This window comes from Pseudonaja textilis, chromosome 2, assembly GCF_049901715.1.
Source record: "Pseudonaja textilis isolate UNSWEBS1 chromosome 2, rPseTex1.2, whole genome shotgun sequence".
Taxonomy (NCBI): domain Eukaryota; kingdom Metazoa; phylum Chordata; class Lepidosauria; order Squamata; family Elapidae; genus Pseudonaja; species Pseudonaja textilis.
The window spans coordinates 8,059,544-8,076,551 of record NC_141991.1 but is presented as its reverse complement, the minus strand read 5'-3'; the positions used below and the strand labels follow the sequence as shown (position 1 = coordinate 8,076,551).

At 45.3% G+C, this 17,008-nt stretch overlaps 1 protein-coding gene across 1 annotated transcript; it reads left to right on the top strand.

Annotated features, from left to right (window-relative positions):
- The first annotated feature begins 2,447 nt into the window (after positions 1 to 2,447).
- On the top strand, positions 2,448 to 16,487 carry LOC113451007 (major histocompatibility complex class I-related protein 1-like). The gene is made up of 5 exons (XM_087928402.1): positions 2,448 to 2,692; positions 5,424 to 5,699; positions 13,875 to 14,150; positions 14,993 to 15,277; positions 15,651 to 16,487. Exons 1-5 carry the CDS (start codon positions 2,524 to 2,526, stop codon positions 15,761 to 15,763), a joined length of 1,119 nt encoding a protein of 372 aa, XP_087784528.1. The 5' UTR covers positions 2,448 to 2,523; the 3' UTR covers positions 15,764 to 16,487.
- Positions 16,488 to 17,008: the final 521 nt, after the last annotated feature.

Sequence of the window (17,008 nt, the reverse complement as noted above, 5' to 3'; positions counted from 1 at the left end):
GTCAATTGACTATTGGCTGGAAAACGAAGGAGGGAGCGTGAATATATGGCCGGAAAGCCGTTAAACTGGGTGGGGGAGGGAGAGAGTCTGTCAGAGCACGAGGGAGGGAAGAGCCAGATCCTACAAGGGGGGAAAAGGACTGAAGAGTTCCTATGCCTAAAGTTGGTCTCAGTTAAAAAAAGAGAGAACCTGGGAAATCTGAACTAAACTTATTTCCTCACAGAAAGTCTAACACCATATAGTGGTATAAGGTTTCCTGCTTGAGTAGAGGTTGGACTAGAAAACCTCCAAGGTCCCTTTCCAACTCTCTTATTCTGTAACTAATATAACATTTTTCAGTGCCTAGAAAAGCAGATAATTACCTGTTTGGCATCTTCCATATGTTGAATGAAACCTATAAAATAACCAAGTACTAAATAAAGACTAATGTTCTTTCTAATCACTTCAGCTTTATCCTTGGGGGAGACAGTTCCATTATTATTAAGATCCTCACCTTTATTTTAGCTTTTTATAGTTTTTAATCTTAATCTTTATTGATAATGATTTTAGATATTTATTGTTTTATTTTGTCACATGCTACCCAGAGTAGCTTGCTTGTGAGATAGATAGGCAGCTGTATAAATAAATAAATAAAAACTGCCAAATACACTTGGCTCAGATGGTAAGAAAATGCTGGAATTAGATGAATGAATGCTCTTCTGAATAAGCTATAGACAGACTGAAGTAATTCAAGCTTTCCTACCACCATATTATTTTTTAAATACAACTTACAGTATTTTTAATTTGTTTAATGCATGGCCCAGCCTGCAGAATATAAAAAATGTCCTGCTGATTTCCTCCATAGACCTGGAATATTCCCCCATAACCATATTATTTCTGCTGTCAAAATGTCCCTAGTAACTAATCAACAATTTAAATCCAGAAATGGGAGACAGGAGCACATTTGGTTCCCCCAGGAGATTCTTTCTGCCCCAGCTTTGCCTCTCTCCTTTGCATGTGGTTTTGAAGGAATGGTGGCTCAGATATTTTGGGAAAAAGTGCAAAAAAGAGCAACTAAAATGATTAAAGGCCTGAAGACTAAAACACATGAAGAATGTATGAAATTGGGTATGGCCAGTAGAGAAAAAAGGACTAGGGGTGATATGATAGCATTCCAGTATTTGAGGAGCTGCCACAAAGAGGAGAGGGTCAACTCATTTCCCAAAGCACCAGAAGACAAAAAAACAATGAATGGAAACTAATCAAGAATAGAGGCAACCTAGAATTAAGGAGAAACTTCCTAACTTTAAGGGCAGTTAACCAGTAGAACAGCTTGCCTTCAGAAGATGCGGATCACTGGACGGCTTTAAGAAGAGACTGGACAGTCACTTGTCTGAAATGCTTGAGCAGGGGGCTGGACTAGAAGACCTCCAGCTCTATTCTGTTTGATACCCAGATTCCCTTGGAGATGGCAAAGCATGATTGAGGTTCAATTGTAACCAGCACATAATGCAATATTGGCTGCCTTTCTGATGAACAAATCAGGAAAATTTGCTGTTCCTAGTCTGCTAGAGGAAAAGAGGGGTTAATTATAAGAAATATCAGTTCTGCAGTCATACACAGAAAAAAGGAAACAAAACAAGAATGCCTGAAAGTATTAAGCAAATGTGTTTTCCAGAGAAAGAAGGGTGGGTGGGTGGGAAGGAAAGAATCCTTCAAACAGTTATGTCTTCAAAAAGGCTCAGTAGTGTCGGACCTGGTGAATACTTGGATGGGAGACTTTGAGGAAATCCCAGAACTATAGGCAAGCAGACGAAGTTGGAAGTGCATCCCAGAAAAAAGGCAACAAAACGCAGGTACGTGTCCAGATGGTCTAGGATTTGCATTTTCCCTTTTTCCTATAGACCCAGCTATGACCCCTACGCAACCCCTACATGGCACCATGGGTGTCTGACAACAGCCAGTAGAATACATGTTCTTGCAGAGGAACAGGAAGCTCAAGTGCAAAGCCTAGGAGAAGATATAAGTGCACCCAACCACTCTCAACTTCAGCTGCCCAGAACCATGTGCTTGGTGGTTCTGCTCATCATTAAACCATCTTCCAACTCTTACTCTATTCTATCTTTCCAATCAAGCCTCCAGCCTCCATTTTGTCTCCAGTGCCTTTCTCCCGGCTTGGAACTGAACCAGAGGGGTATTTCTTGCCACAATTGTTAAGGATGAAAAACGTTCATAAATCCCCTTTTTCAGTGCCGTTGTAACTTGGAACCGAACTGCTGGAAATCGACAACTACCGGTCCGTGAAAGAAACACTTTCCCGAACTAGGAAGGCACCAGAAGAGCGGAAAGAGAGAAGCAGCAGCAACCGTCCGTCTCCTTACCCACCGGGGCCAGGTACTTTCCACTCAGGCGTGGTTCGCCGAATCGTGGGAGGCGGAGCGATCGATCACGCAACATTGTGACCACAGCGCTATTCGGGATCTGCATTTCTGAAAGGCTCGTCCCAAGGGTGGTGGTTCGCAAGAAACTCGGGGGCTCGATCTTATGGATCACCTTTATCTTTTCCCCCGGATCTTCACCGAAGGAAGGATCCCCCGTAAGCCCGAGGAGCGGAGGGCGGCTGGGCTCCGAGGGGCTCCAGACCGCCGGACGACGAAGCGCTTCTTCCTTCTCCCAGCGCTGCTTTTGCTCCTCTTGCGCAGCGGCTGCTCCGGTGAGTAGCGGGGAGAGCGCCCGTGGGCGAAGCGTGGGCAGAGGAGGAGAGAGACGGGGAGGAGGGGGGCTTCGTCGCGTGGGCTTCACTCGAGGCGATCTCCTCCTCTCACCCCGCCTGGCCAGCACGCCAGGAAAAAAAACCATCAGGTGGACGCGGCGAGAGGAAGGGACGAATCTACGAGCCACACGAATCGCGAGCGCCGTGCAGCAGGTGGGCAGGTGCGACGGGACCCGAGAGCCCGCAAAAGGGAGCCGGACTGCAACGCCCCTGGTTCTCAGCCCAAGCGGTCCACCGCGCTGGCATCGCTGCTTGCCAAAATCTCTCTTACAAAAATCCGCTTGCAAAAATCTCTTACCCTGGTGCCATTCTTCATCCCCGTGAAGTTAGCTTAAACCCAGTTTATTTTCCGAAGGTCCTTCAAGACTTGGTTGGGTCATCAGGGGAGGGAGGTCTCAGGGGACCCAGGAGATCTTGCAGTGGTCCATTGTGTCTGCTAACATCTAATCTTTTGTATGCCTTAATGCTATTTTACGTTTATAAACTAATGTCCTTTGATGCTTTGAGACTTTGGAAAAAGTGCAGAGAAAAGCAACTAAGATGATTAAAGACCTGGAGACTAAAACATATGAAGAATGGTGGCAGGAATTGGGTTTGGCTAGTTTAGAGAAAAGAAGGACTAAGGGGGACATGATAGGGGTATTCTGGTATTTGAAAGGCTGCCACAAAGAAAAGAGAGTCAATTTAATTTCCAAAGCACCAGAAGGCAGGAAAAGAAACAATGGGGGGAGGGGGGGGGCTAATCAAGGAGAGAAGCAACCTGGAATTAAGGAGAAACTTCCTAATAGGGAGGACAATTCAATCAGTGGAACAGCTTGCTTTCAGAAGTTGAGGGTGCTCCAACACTGGAGGTTTTTAAGAATCTCCTGGTTGGGCAGGGAGCTGGACTAGAAGACCTCCAAGGTCCCTTCCAGCTCGATTCTGATTCTGATATGTTCATTGGTGTTGGAGGCAGTCCAGAGTTTATTTTGGTGTCATGAGTGGCCATTTACATTTGATAGATAGATCAAAGGTCAGGCCTCACCTACCAGCACTCCCTGATAAATGACAATCAGGTGTTTGGTTGTCCAAAGGTGTGCCGGTGGTGTGTTGAAAGGACAACCAATGAAAGAACAGAAGAAAAAAGCACCTGTTATTGGGAGGATCTCAGGTGGCTTTGGAAAGTCCCAAAGGGCATAGGCAAAATCTGGGATCCTAGCCAGAACAATAGAAGGTAGACTGTATGTATGGATATGCCCTGAACTATGAAAATATTTTCTCTTTTGTTTGTTCTCTTCTAGTATTTATTTTCCATGTTGGATAGTGTTCCACACCCAGGGCCTCTTAGCCCATCTTCCTGGTAGCAGAGAGGAGCATATAGAGTACAAGATTATAGAGCATTTAGAAGACAACACATATACAGATAATTCTTGATTTATGACCACAATTCAGCCCAAAATTCCTGTTGCTAAGAAAAACATTTGTTAAGTAAACTTTGTCCCATTGTATGACCTTTCTTGCCATGGTTGTTAAGTGAATCACTGCAGTTAAGTTAATGACATGGTTGTTAAATGAATCTGGCTTCCTCATTGACTTTGCTTGTCAGGAGACCATGTGACTCCAGGAGCAACAGTGTCATAAATATGAGACAGTTGCCAAGTTGAATTTAGATTGCATGATCACAGGGATGCTGCAACAGTCGTAAGTGTGAAAAACAGTCATAAGTCGCATTTTTCAAGGCCGTCGTAACTTTGAACAGTCAAATGAACTGTTGTAAGTTGAGAACTATCTGTAATAATATTTAGAAAACTAATCAGACAACTGGGACACATTCTAGAATTTTAAGATTCTGGGCTTCAATCATTTGGTCATGAACATCATAAACAGTACTTATTTTGGGTTATAAAATAATTGTGGAATGCTGCCCAGCTTGTGGGATTCTGCATTTCAAACCTATATTTTAATTTATTTCATTGTTGTGAGTCACTCAGAGTTGTTAAGATTTGGGTGGGGTGCAACTTTATTTTATCACAAGATTAATTGGTAGAAGTTTTATTGTTTTATTGCATGTGTAAATGAAAAAGTTAACACACTATGCTACAGTAGTGTGGAGAGGACAAAAGCAGAGTCACAAATACCAAGCATCTCAGCTGAAATTATTATTTGTGCTGTTTGAGACTTATTTTATTTATTTTATTTGACTTCTTTTATCTTGTATTTCTGGCACTGAAAAAATTGACATGATCATTTTCCACACTTTTTCACGCTTATGACCTTTGCAGCAGCCCCATGACCATGTGAGCCAAATTCAGATGCTTGGCAACTGGTTCATACTTATGATCGCTGCTGTGTCCTGAGGTCATGTGATTGCGACCTTTTGATAAGTGAATCTGGTTTCCCCATTGATTTTGCTTAACAGCCAAGTTACTAACTTATCAACTGCAGTGATTCGCTTAACAACTGTGTCAAGGAAGGTCGTAAAATGGGGCAAAATAGCCTTAACAAATGTCTCACTTAAGAGCAGACATTTTTGGCTCAATTGTGGTCGTAAATCAAGGGCTTCCTGTAACTTTTTCTATCCGGAAAATTTGAGGTCATAAAAGACTGAATTGATTGCCGTCAACAAATGACCCCATTTGAATGGTGGGGAAGTGCTCCTTGCCATACCTGAAACTCTGCCTTTGTTTTCCAGATGGACACACCCATTCTCTGCTTTATCAGTACACTGCCGTATCAGAATCCATTGGAGACCTGCCCCAATTCACTGCTCTGGGCTACGGGGATGGCTTCCTTGCTGGTTCCTACAACAGCATCACCAAGCAGGCCGTGTCCCGAGGCCCCTGGATGAAGAAGATTGAGGAAGAGGACCCCCATTTCTGGAATTGGATGACTCAGAGAGCCCTCCATTCTGGGCAGCGGTTCAGGAAGGATCTGGAGAATATCCTGCAGGAGAACAACCAAAGCCGAGGTACGGCCAGGAAATCTCACATCCTTGGGCCAGTCTTCCAACTCTTACCCTGTGCTATCCTATTCTATCATCTCTCTTTCTCTCCCTCTCCCTCTCCCTCCCTCTCTTTAAAAATATGTAGATATTTCAATGCACAAGATTAAATATTAAATTAAGATGAAACCATGACCATTTTGCAAGCAGCCTATCCTGTCATGGTTGGCTTTCATCATTGATATTTTTCTTTAATATTTAATTAACACTCTTGCATTAGATATAAGGTGATTCAGAAAAGGGCTCTTTGCTAATCCTTTACAGTTAATGAATCTGTAGGGTGCTAATAAATTATAATTTGAAGGCAGGGCACTGGGCTGCATAAAGGAGAGGCCGACCCTGCAAGATGAGCTGGAGAAAGAAATAGTTGCAGGAATGTTCAGAATGGAATAAAGCAGCTTCAAGAACTAGAACAACAGGAAGGAGAGAAAGGCATGGAAAATCTTAACATTCCCTGATATTTTGTTTTCATTGCCAGGCGGGCAACAAATAAATGTGATGAACATTTTTTCTTCTCATCTAGATCTTAACATTTGGGGAGACAAACTCAAGGGGTCTGTCAGGAAAATCTGCTGAGAAGGTTGTTGTGTTTTTGTTGCCCCTAGCAACTGCCTGGACAAGCCCCTGCAGTTTTTGTGGCCAGATTTCAGATTTGCCTCATTTCTAGGGCTGAGAGAGAGTGATTGGCTCAAGCTTATCTAGCTGGTCTTCGGGCTCAGGCAAGACTAGAAATCAGGGCTTCCCTGTTTCTAGCCTGGTACCAAAGTAGCTCTTCTCTATTAAGAAGGCAGTTCAAGGCAACAAAGCCAAATCTTCCATTAGATTACAAGTAGTCCTCGACTTACAACCACAACTAGGGCCAGAATTCCTGATGTTAAGCAAAGCCATTGTGAAGCCCGATTTTATGACTTTTTTGCTACGGTTGTTAAGCAAATCATTGCAGCTATTACGTGAATCACACAGTTGTTAAACAAATCCAGTGTCAGTTCTGATCCAACCTGGTTCCAAGAGAGCAAACTCAAGACAAAGGCAGCAGCCCCCGCCTTTTAAGGTTTCATCCACGAATTCTGTTTCTTCACAGATAAAAGGCTGCTTCCAACTAATTAGTTCCCACAAGAAAGAGCCTTGCCCAAATTGTTTTTCAAGGCTGCCAAAAACCCACAGATAAGAAATAGTTTACAAGAGTTTTCAAATATTAACTATAATGTCCAAGAAGTTGAGTTTCAGAGTGTCTTTGCCTTCTGCAAAGAACGCTTCTTCAAACCTGGCTTTTATCCACTTGAGGGAAGGGCCATTACCTTGCAGCCTGACTCCTGAGTCGCCCATGCTGCTGTAACTGCTCTACCCTACGAGCAATCCTGCGCACACACGCACTTGGTACAGGTTCCTCGGGAACCTCCTCATTGCTGCTGCCAGCCCCCACAATCTCTGAAGGTAGCAGTCCATTCCCTAATGGTCCTGGCCCCTCATCTGAATCCTTGCTCTCTTCCACCATCCGCACCTGCTGCCGGCTAACCACAACACTGTCCCCCATTGACTTTGTTTGTCAGAAGTCAGCTGGGAAGATAGGAAATGGTGACGACGCAACCCCGGGATGCTGCTAAATACACGACGGTTGCTAAGTGCCTCAATTTTGATCACACGATCATGTGAATGCTGCAGTGATTGTAAACGCAAGGACCGGTTGTAAGTCGAGGATCAGAGAGAAAATGGCACGCGTGAGCCTCTGCAGAGTGCAAGGCTCCCTGCCATGAAGTGGAGAGTGTTGTGCGACATTCTAGTTCAGGGGTGTCAAATTTGTGGCCCCAGGGCCAGATGTGTCACGCGCTGGCCACTCCCACCCCCAGTTTAGTGAAGGGGAAAAAAGTCGCAATACATCACAAGACGATGTGACGACTCGAGTTTGACACCTGCTCTAGTTTAATAAAAAGGAGGACTAGGGGTGACATGATAGCAGTGTTTCAATATCTCAGGGATTGCCACAAAGAAGGAGTAAAGCTATTCTCCAAAGCACCTGAGGGCAGGACAAGAAGCAATGGGTGGAAACCAAACAAGGAGAGAAGCAACTTAGAACTAAGGAGAAATTTCCTGACAGATAGAACAATTAATCAGTGGAACGACTTGCCTCCAGAAGCTGTGAGTGCTTCATCACTGGAGGCTTTTAAGAAGAGACTGGACAACCAGTGGTCTGAAATGCTTATGGATTATAGGGTCGTTAAAAGAGGATGAACCCCTGTCGACATACCCACTTCCTATCTTCTACCCTGCTTGTCTTGGTCTGCTTGCCCAGTGGCAAGGCTGGTGATTGAAGCTGGTGCCAGATGCCATTGAGGCAAGTTTGAAAACACAGCAGGATCTGATCTCCAGCTGGGAATCAGAGCTGGGGCTGGAAATGTGGACTCAAGGCCCGGAGCCGGGGTGAAGGCGAAGGCATAATGAGGTCAGACCTCCATCTGTAGCTTGGAAGTTGGAGATGCCAAGCCAAGCCCAGAACTAGTGGTGTTTACATTTGTAGCAACAGTGATGCTGAAGAATTCCTAAGGATGGACCTTCAGTAGGAGGCCAGAGATAAGAGACACCAAGCCAAAGCCAAAGGTCCATGCAGCCATAAGGCCGGTGAAGGAGAAGAGGCAGCGAGGGAGCGGCAGCATCTGGATTTAGCTTGGTTAGGAGAACAGAGGCACCAAGCTGAGACCTGGGATGATGGTGGCAGTGGCAATGGGAAGACAGTGAAGAGGAAATAGTAGCAGAGGAGTGGATGGGACAACCGGCCCAGAACTGAATGGCTGAATCAATGAGCCCAGCAACTGGTTGCCAGAGACTGCAGAAGCTGATAACCGGAATTAGCCTCCAATAAGCTGCTACTAGGACTACCAGTGAGGAGTGGAAGGACTTCCTTTGGGAGTTGGGGATGCTCAAGATCGGAGTTCCCCAATCTTTCTGGGTTGACGGCCTGGGGCTCCTTACGCACACTTGCACGTGCATGCAAACAGAGCTGTGAGTATGTGATGGGACCGTGAGTGCCCATGTGATAGAAATGGGGCCACGAGCACCTGTGCAAGTCTTATGGCGATGCTAAGCATGAGTGGGGTGTGTGTGTGTGTGTGCGTGCACATGCATGCATATCAGCAAACCACTTGTGTGGCCTGTGGCCAAGAGGCCACGGTCCACAGGTTGGGGACTCCTGCTCAAGGCAATAGGATTGGCAACTTCTAGGTGAATATAGGGATGGATGTTCTGCACCCTTCCTCTCCCAAGTGAGAGTCAGGGATAGGATGTGTGTGTTGTGTATGTGCATGCAGCCCCCCCGCCCCCCCACCTGCTGGCCAGTACAAGAGGCCAGTTCTGAAACAGGGTAGATTGAGTGAGGCTAGGGATACGGGAGAGCTCCTTCTGGCACTGAGAGCCAACGCTGAAGTTCTGTAGGAACTTCTCCCCTCACATTCCCCTTACCGGGTGATTGAGTTGCAGTGGATAGTTGAGGGAGAGGCAGGGCCCCCATCTCAGAGGAAGTGAGAAGTTCGTAAGAAGTTCTTTAGAACTGAAGAAGCATCTCGGATAAAAACTGAAATATTTTCAAAGGAAAAAAAACAAGAAAGTCCACTTGCCTTTTGGAAATGCACCTTTGGGCTGATTGAGCATCTTCATAGACCCCTGGGTAACTTTAATCTGGCTTCACTGGGCATGGGGTCAAAGGTAGCTTGGATTTTGTCATTACTATGGAAGCCTTGTCCACTGGCTGATTCATAATAGCAGTAATACACCGGATCTGGATTTCTATCAAGGCAGCGGTGGAATTTTCTGGATTTGAGGGAGATAGGGGTTTTCCCCTGCCATGGTCAGACCAGAGGTGGCATTCAGTAGGTTCTGACCAGTTCTGGAAAACCAGTAGCAGAAATTTTGAGTAGTCCTGAGAACCGGCAAATACCACCTCTGACTGGCCCCACCAACCCCATCTATTCTCTGCCTCCCGAGTCCCAGCTGATCGGCTGAGTCTCCTTTGGTTGCCCTGCACAGGAGAACAGAGCTGGAAAGCAGGTTAGTGGGGAGAAGAGGGAATGGGATTTTGCAGTATATCCTTTCTCCAGGAGTGGGAGGGAATGGAGATTTTACAGTGTCCTCCTGCCACGCCCACCAAGCCTCGCCCACAGAACCGGTAGTACAAATTTTTGAATCCCACCACTAGATCAGATCACTTGATGGTGATCCTCCACTTCTCTGGTGCTACCCCGCCTCCTCACAGAGGATGGGCCTATTGGATTGGCTCACCCCAGGTTACGGTTAGGGTTGGGCCCACCACAACAGTATCAGTTTCTCACGTGGCTCCTTGGGAAAATTAATTGCCCAGCCCAGTCCTAGACTCACAGGTCTTGAAGAGCCGGTGGTAGCTGCGATAGGGGAGCCTCCGCACACCTTTGTATAGTGTTCCAGTTGCATCCATTTCTGGACTGGGAGGTCCTGCACCCCATTCACCTTGGCCCTTGTAACCTCTTAGATCAATGCCCCCCAACCTTTTGGGCAACAGGGACTAATTTCATGGAGAGAAGTTTTTCTGCAGACCGGAAAGGCTGTGGTTTCACGAGCTGCCTGCATTTCACAGGTGGGGCTTTGCCTGTTTCAACGACCCAGTTTCTGTCATGCTGTGCTGGTCCACGGCACAGGGTCCATGTCTTAGATTACCATAATACTATAATACTCTCTGCTGGAGGCCACTCTTGAAGAGCCTTTGGAAACTTCAGCTGCTGCAAAATGTTGCCAGCTACATTTATTTTATTTATTTATTTTTTTGATTTGATTTGTCAATCGCTTAACAAGATAATAGGTATAAGTATAAACATGAGTAAGAATACAGGAAATAGGTATGAATAAATGGAGACAATAGGACAGGGACGGTAGGCATGATTGTGCACTTATTGTCATGTTGTTCCCAGGTGCCATTCAATGCACTGATTGCCACATTTAAAGCCCTATGTGACAAGGCACCGGGGTTACCTAAGGGACTGTCTTTTTCCAAGAATTTCTATCCCTCCAATAAGGTCCTACAGATCTGGCATGCTGCAGATCCCATCAGCCAAAGAGTGTCGACTGGCAGGAACTAGAAAAGGGCCTTTTTCTTCTGCAGCCCCTGCCTTATGGAATATTCTCCAACAGAATTTAGAATAGTCCCAACCCTGTTGGCTTTTTCACAAAGCTTTAAAAACTTGGTTCTGTATTTGGGGTTTGGAATATGTCCCGTTACTTGGTTTTACTATTAAGTTCATTAATCATCATGGCTGCCACAGAGGGGCTGCCACAGTGAGGAAGGGGTCAAGCTATTTTCCAAGGCACCTGAAGGCCAGACCAAGAATAATGGATGGCAACTGATCAAGGAGAGATTCAACCTGGAAACAAGGAGAAACTTTCTGACAGAACAGTCAACCCATGGAACAGAAGTTGCCTTCGGAAGTTGAGACTTTCAAGAAGAGATTGGACTGCCATCTGTCAGAAATGGTGTAGGGTCTCCTGCTTGGGCAGGGGGTTGGACTAGTTGACTTACAAGGTCCCTTCCAACTCTGATTATGTGTTATCTGGCTGTCATTTATACTCATTTATTTTGTGGATGCTTTTGCTGTCTTAATGTATTTTAAATTGTTTAAATTGTTTTATAATTTTAGAATTGTAAGCCGCTTAGAGTCCCTTGGCTGAGATAGACAGCTATAGAAATTGATTGAAAGAATGAATATGTAAATTAAATAAAGTCACTTGTTTCAGTGCTGTTGTAACTTTGAATGGTCACTAAACGAATGGTTATAAGTCGAGGAGTACCTGTATCTGATTTTCTGTCTCCATATAGAATGATCTAGACTAGGGGTCTCCGAAGTTGACAACTTTTAAGACTTGTGGACTTCAACTCCTAGAATTCCTCAGCCAGCCTGGTTGACATCCACAAATCTTACAGTTGCCAAATTTGATAGACCGCTGATCTAGACAAGAATTTTTCTTAGTACCATAGAATTCCTGACTTCTGGGAAGTCACATCTTCCCAGCTCATGACATCTGGTTGACTCTCCAATGTCTTTCCATCCATTCAAAACCACCAACCAAAACAGTTGATATTTGCTCTGCTGACAAAAAAATAAACTAGGATGGGTAGGATTAAGGTTAACCACTATCTCAGGCTCTTCCCCCCCACAACACTAGGACTCAGATGTATCTTACTGGTGATCTGGTGGGATATGCAATGTGGGATTTCAGATTTTATGGGGGATTTAGTTGTGTGTGTTGATTTGCTTTAATGGAATGATGTTTCTTATTTTGTTTGCTGCCTAGTGATAAATGGATTAATCCATTATAAACGGGATTAATCCATCTGCCAAGAGAGAAGAAGCCGAACAATGAAATTCTGACCGGCAGCTAAATATCCTACAAAGTCGATGGAGCATGTAAGCAGTGTTTTTCGATGGATGAACTATGCTGTCTTGGTTTCTGGTCAACAGCCAGACCAAGATCAAAGGTTTACAAGCCAGAGAATTACCTGCCGGTCACCTGCCATTTTTTTCCAGTCTAGGGTAATGAATGGTAATGCTAATTAATTTCATAAACTTTTCCTGAGCCCTAGAATGATAAATGGGGGATAGGACCGGTAATTAGAGACAAAGGAGTGGGTGCAAATATGCAATGCTAGCAGTCCCTGATTTTTCCAGCTTGGTGGCCTGGCGGGAGGGGGAAGGGAATGGTTCTGTGTGAGTGAGAGGTGCACCCGCAAGCGAATGCATCTCCATGTTTACAAGAGCAGGTGCATGCACCTGCCGCTTGCACAAATGGAGCTTTGTGTGCGAGCACCAGTGGAGCTGCACGCATGCAGGCACTCGCTCACTGCTCATGCAGGTGGAGCTGCTCGTGGGCAGGCACTCACCTGCCGCTCCTAGGAACCAGTTCCGAATTGGTTGCAGACTGATAGTGGGTCACGGCCTGGGGGTTAGGGACCCCCCGCCCCCGTGCTATGACACGGTACCATACAGTTTTATAATTTGCTTCGTTAAAATATTCTGGAGAACAAATCCAGTTCTGGAGAAAACACTAAAAATGGTTTAAGGGTCACACTATCTTCACTTGGAGGAAGGAAGAGATTCACTTCTAAGAGAATGCAAAACAATCAGTAGTGCTAGGCTGGAAAGTCAAAAACTGGCCTGCTTAGAGAAGGCTTGGCTGCCCGCCCCCCCACCTGCTTTTTGCTTGCTTTCTAAGCTTGAATAAAACTTTGCAAATCGTGTGTCTTTGTCCTGTTTCAATCAGAATTGGGAAGCTTGTTCTTGGGTCCCTGGTGACAGGGTGGATGCATTTATATTGATTTCTATACATGCACTCACTTAGTCATTTTGAAGGAGAGAGATTTAGGCCATTGTGATAGCAATTGCAATAGCATTTAGACTTAGCAATAGCACTTAAGACTTATATACCACTTCGCAGTACTTCACAGCCCTCTCTAAGTGGTTTACAGAGACAGCCTATTTCCCCCAACAATCTGGGTCCTCATTTTACCAACCTTGGAAGGATGGAAGGCTGAGTCAACCTTGAGCTTGGTGAGATTCGAACTGCCAAATTGCAGGCAACCGGCAGGCAGCAAAAGTAACCTGCAGTATTGCATTCTAACCACTGTGCCACCGCAGCTCCTAGAAAACAGATCTTTTATCCAGGTTTAGAAAGTTCTCTGAAAGATGGAAAAGTTTATAACAGTTTGCAGGCCTGTTCTACAAGGGGAGGAGAACACATCAGATATTTTTGATATATTTGTCAGCATTTAAGCAGGGTGGACTTTCTACATTCAATGTCCGTGTGAATGATATATTCATTGTTTGTTTCCTTTTTTGTACACATGGTTTTCTTTTTTTATTATTAGGGTCTGATGGTTGTTAATTTGTTTCCTCTCCCCCCGCCCCCCTTTATTTTGTATTTTAACTTTGGAAATAAAACATTTAAAAAACCTGGCTCACTGCTGCATTGGTGATGGGAAGAGTGGACAAACATCCCTTTCCTTTGCCTTCCTCTAGGTTGAGTGAAGGAATCTTGAAGCTGGAGCTAAAGCAGGGATGGAGAGGTTTTCTTTCTGACAGAACTTGCCTAAATGTGCAGTGATGGCTCACTAATTTTGCTCTCTTTTAGAGCTTCATGTCTGGCAGCGGCTCTACGGCTGTGAGCTGGCAGAAGATGGGAGCAAAAGGGGGTACGATCTCTACGCTTACGATGGGAAAATTTTTCTCAGCTTTAACAAGGCCACCCTCAACTGGACGGCAGCCAACGCCGAGGCCGAAACGACCAAGAAGAAATGGGATGCCGACTTGGACAGGGGCTGGCGCAAGAAAATTTACCTGGAAGGGGAGTGCTTTGGCTTGCTGAAGAAATGGCTGGACTACAGCAAAGAAGCTCGGGCAAGGAAGAGTAAGGATGGCAACGCTGAATAAGAGGAGAGGGTGTCTGTTTATGGTCTAGAGTCTTAATTGGGTGGTACAAAATACTGCAACTAAAGAAAGAGCGGGTTGTCTCATTTGCAGAATAACCAAGAAAAGGTGGCAGGTTATTGAAGGAAAGAAGAATTGGAAAGCTCTTACTCTTTGGTATTGGGCCTGCTTGGCAATTAGATGGGAGTCCTCTAGGGAGATTGAAATACATACATCCTTACTCACTTAGAAATACATCCTTACTCACTTAGGTAGTCCCCGTAGGTGTCGAAAGCACCATTTTTTAAAGGTGCTTTTTATTATTAAAAAGGTGCTTCTGGCTTGAAAAGATTAGCCAGTGACATCATCATTGCCCAGGAAACACCCAATCATATCCCTGTTAAGGAGCTAGAGCGAATGACGGGAGCTCGATCCACCATGCAGCGGGGCGGGGTCTTGAACGCAAGCTTGCTAACCTCCAACCCAGAGTCCTAGCGACGCTGCTATCATTTAGATAGTGAGATGAGTAGTGCCTATTTTTTTTATATATAAATAAATACTGTTGCCAAGAAAACTGAATGGTTATTTCCTCGTAGGCCCCAGGAACTATGCTTGACTCCAGAGAAAAAAAATGCCTTTTATGGAAATGGCTTCTCTGGAGGTATTGCAGTCCCAGGCATCCTTCCATTCTTTGGGGGCAGTTCCGCAGGGCTTTCCTTGAGCCCCGGAGCAGACTTATAGCCACATGACTAAGATGCAGATATTTGGGGATGGAGAATTTCAAACATTGTGAACAAATGACATTTTTCTTCTGACAATTCTCTGCATTCTCTACACGAGCAGAGCCCCCAGTGGTGACGATGAGCAGCAGGACTGAGGTTGATGGCAAGGAAAGTCTTCTCTGCCGAGCTCATGGCTTCTACCCCAAGGAGATTGATGCCTTCTGGAGGAGGGACGGAGAGGTCTGGCTGGAAGACACCCTCCAGGGGTCCGTGGTCCCCAACTCAGATGGGACCTACTACTACTGGCTCAGTATCCAAATTGATCCCAAAGAGAGGAGCCGCTACTGGTGTCATGTGGAACATGATGGCTTGCAGGAACCTCTGGACTTGGCCATGGAAGAGGCTGGTGAGAGGCTGGAGAAAAACAGGGGGGGTCTGGCAGACTCTCCATGGAAGAATCTGGGTGGGGGATATTTACAGCAACACAAAACCTAAAAGGGAAAATGTATAATACACGAGATGTTATACAGGAGGGAACAACCCTTTGAAAGACACAAGGGCCTTATTAATGTGGGGTTATAAATAAAGACAAGAGAAAGAATATTGTACCTTATTATATTGTATATTAATTAGAATGTAGGATATGGATATTACAAGCCTAAAATTCTTTGGCTTTTTCATGTCAAATTGAGTATATAACATTAGGAAAAAGAAACCGATGGAAATATTTCAGGCACATTCCAGGAAGGAAACACTCTTTTCCTCTATTCCCATTGCAGCTTTATCTGCTGTGTATTTCAGAAGGGGACGAATGGTGGTTCTTGTCCTTCTGCCGGTGATATTAATTGGATGTATTGGTAAGTATGCTGTCACTCTACAGATGGGTTTGTAGAAAGAGGGAATTGCCATTCTGGTTTAGGCTTGAAGGTCTTATTTCCAAATTTGGAAACTTCTGGGGGTGTGGACTTCCAACTGCCAGAATTCTCATTGGTGGCCATGCTGGCTGTAGAATTCTGGGAGTTGAAGTCCACACATTGGAAATTGCCAGGGTTGGAAAACGGGGCTCTAAGGAGAGAGAGAGAAAGAGACAGACTTCTCAGAGGATTCGTGGCTTCCAAAATCTCCACTCAAAACTTAGAGAAATGAAGACATTTTAATTTTTTTATGTATTAAATTTATTTGCATCCTTATCTCGCCACAAGGTGACTTGTAGACCATAGATGGTTTAAAACACCTGAGCTGCATTACCGGCTGGGAATGCACATAATTCCTAGCATTGAAATAAAACAAGACTTGTTTGGATTAAGCATGTGCTTAATTATGGTCCCAGGAAGCCTTGGTCAGAATACCCTCCCCCACCCCCTCCAGCTAGGCCATCAGGCCAGAAAGGTTGGGGACCATTAGCCTAACATTTCCCAATGGGCTCAAAGGAGAACTCGAACTCACAGTCTCTCACTTTCTAGTCCCAAAGCCTTAATCAGTACACCAAGTTGGCTCTTCTACTTAATGCACAGTGTCACATCTTTCATTCCCAGTTAGGGCTGTAGCCTGTCTCTTGGTCACTGACCATGGATCTCCTGGGATGCTCACAAAAAGTCCTTTTTTTGGAAGCACCATGAGTTCAATAACCAAACTAAAAAAGGAAAAAAAAAAAAAACCCCCCCCCTTTTTTTTTTTTCCCCCAAAAAAAAAAAAAAAAAAAACCCCCCAAACCAACCCCCAACCACCAAACAAAAAACCACCAACCACAAAAAAAACAACAAAAAAAAAACAAAAAACCAACCCAAAAAAAAAAAAAAAAAAAACCCCCCAAAACCACCCCCCCCCCCCCCCCCCCACCCCCCCCCCCCCCCCCCCCCCCCCCCCAAACCCAACACCAACCCCCCCCCCCCCCACCACAAAACACCCCCCCCCCCCCCCCCCCCCCCCCCCCCCCCCCCCCCCCCCCCCCCAACCCCCCCCCCCCCCCCCCCCCCCCCCACCCCCCCCCCCCCACCCCCCCCCTTTGAATGTAATCCAAATATAGACATGGATAAGATGTGTGTATATGATACAATTTAAGAAGAGAAAAGATCTTACAAACTGTCAAAAAGGAAGATATTTTTAAGTGTTCACCTTCTTTCTTTTTCTCTTTTTC

Bases quoted from the DNA above. Each gene is read 5' to 3' on its own strand.
- LOC113451007 (XM_087928402.1), top strand. From the start codon at position 2,524: ATGGATCACCTTTATCTTTTCCCCCGGATCTTCACCGAAGGAAGGATC. The intron at 2,693-5,423 runs GTGAGTAGCGGG...TTTGTTTTCCAG, and splicing joins CTTGCGCAGCGGCTGCTCCG to ATGGACACACCCATTCTCTG. The intron at 15,278-15,650 runs GTGAGAGGCTGG...TTCCCATTGCAG, and splicing joins CTTGGCCATGGAAGAGGCTG to CTTTATCTGCTGTGTATTTC.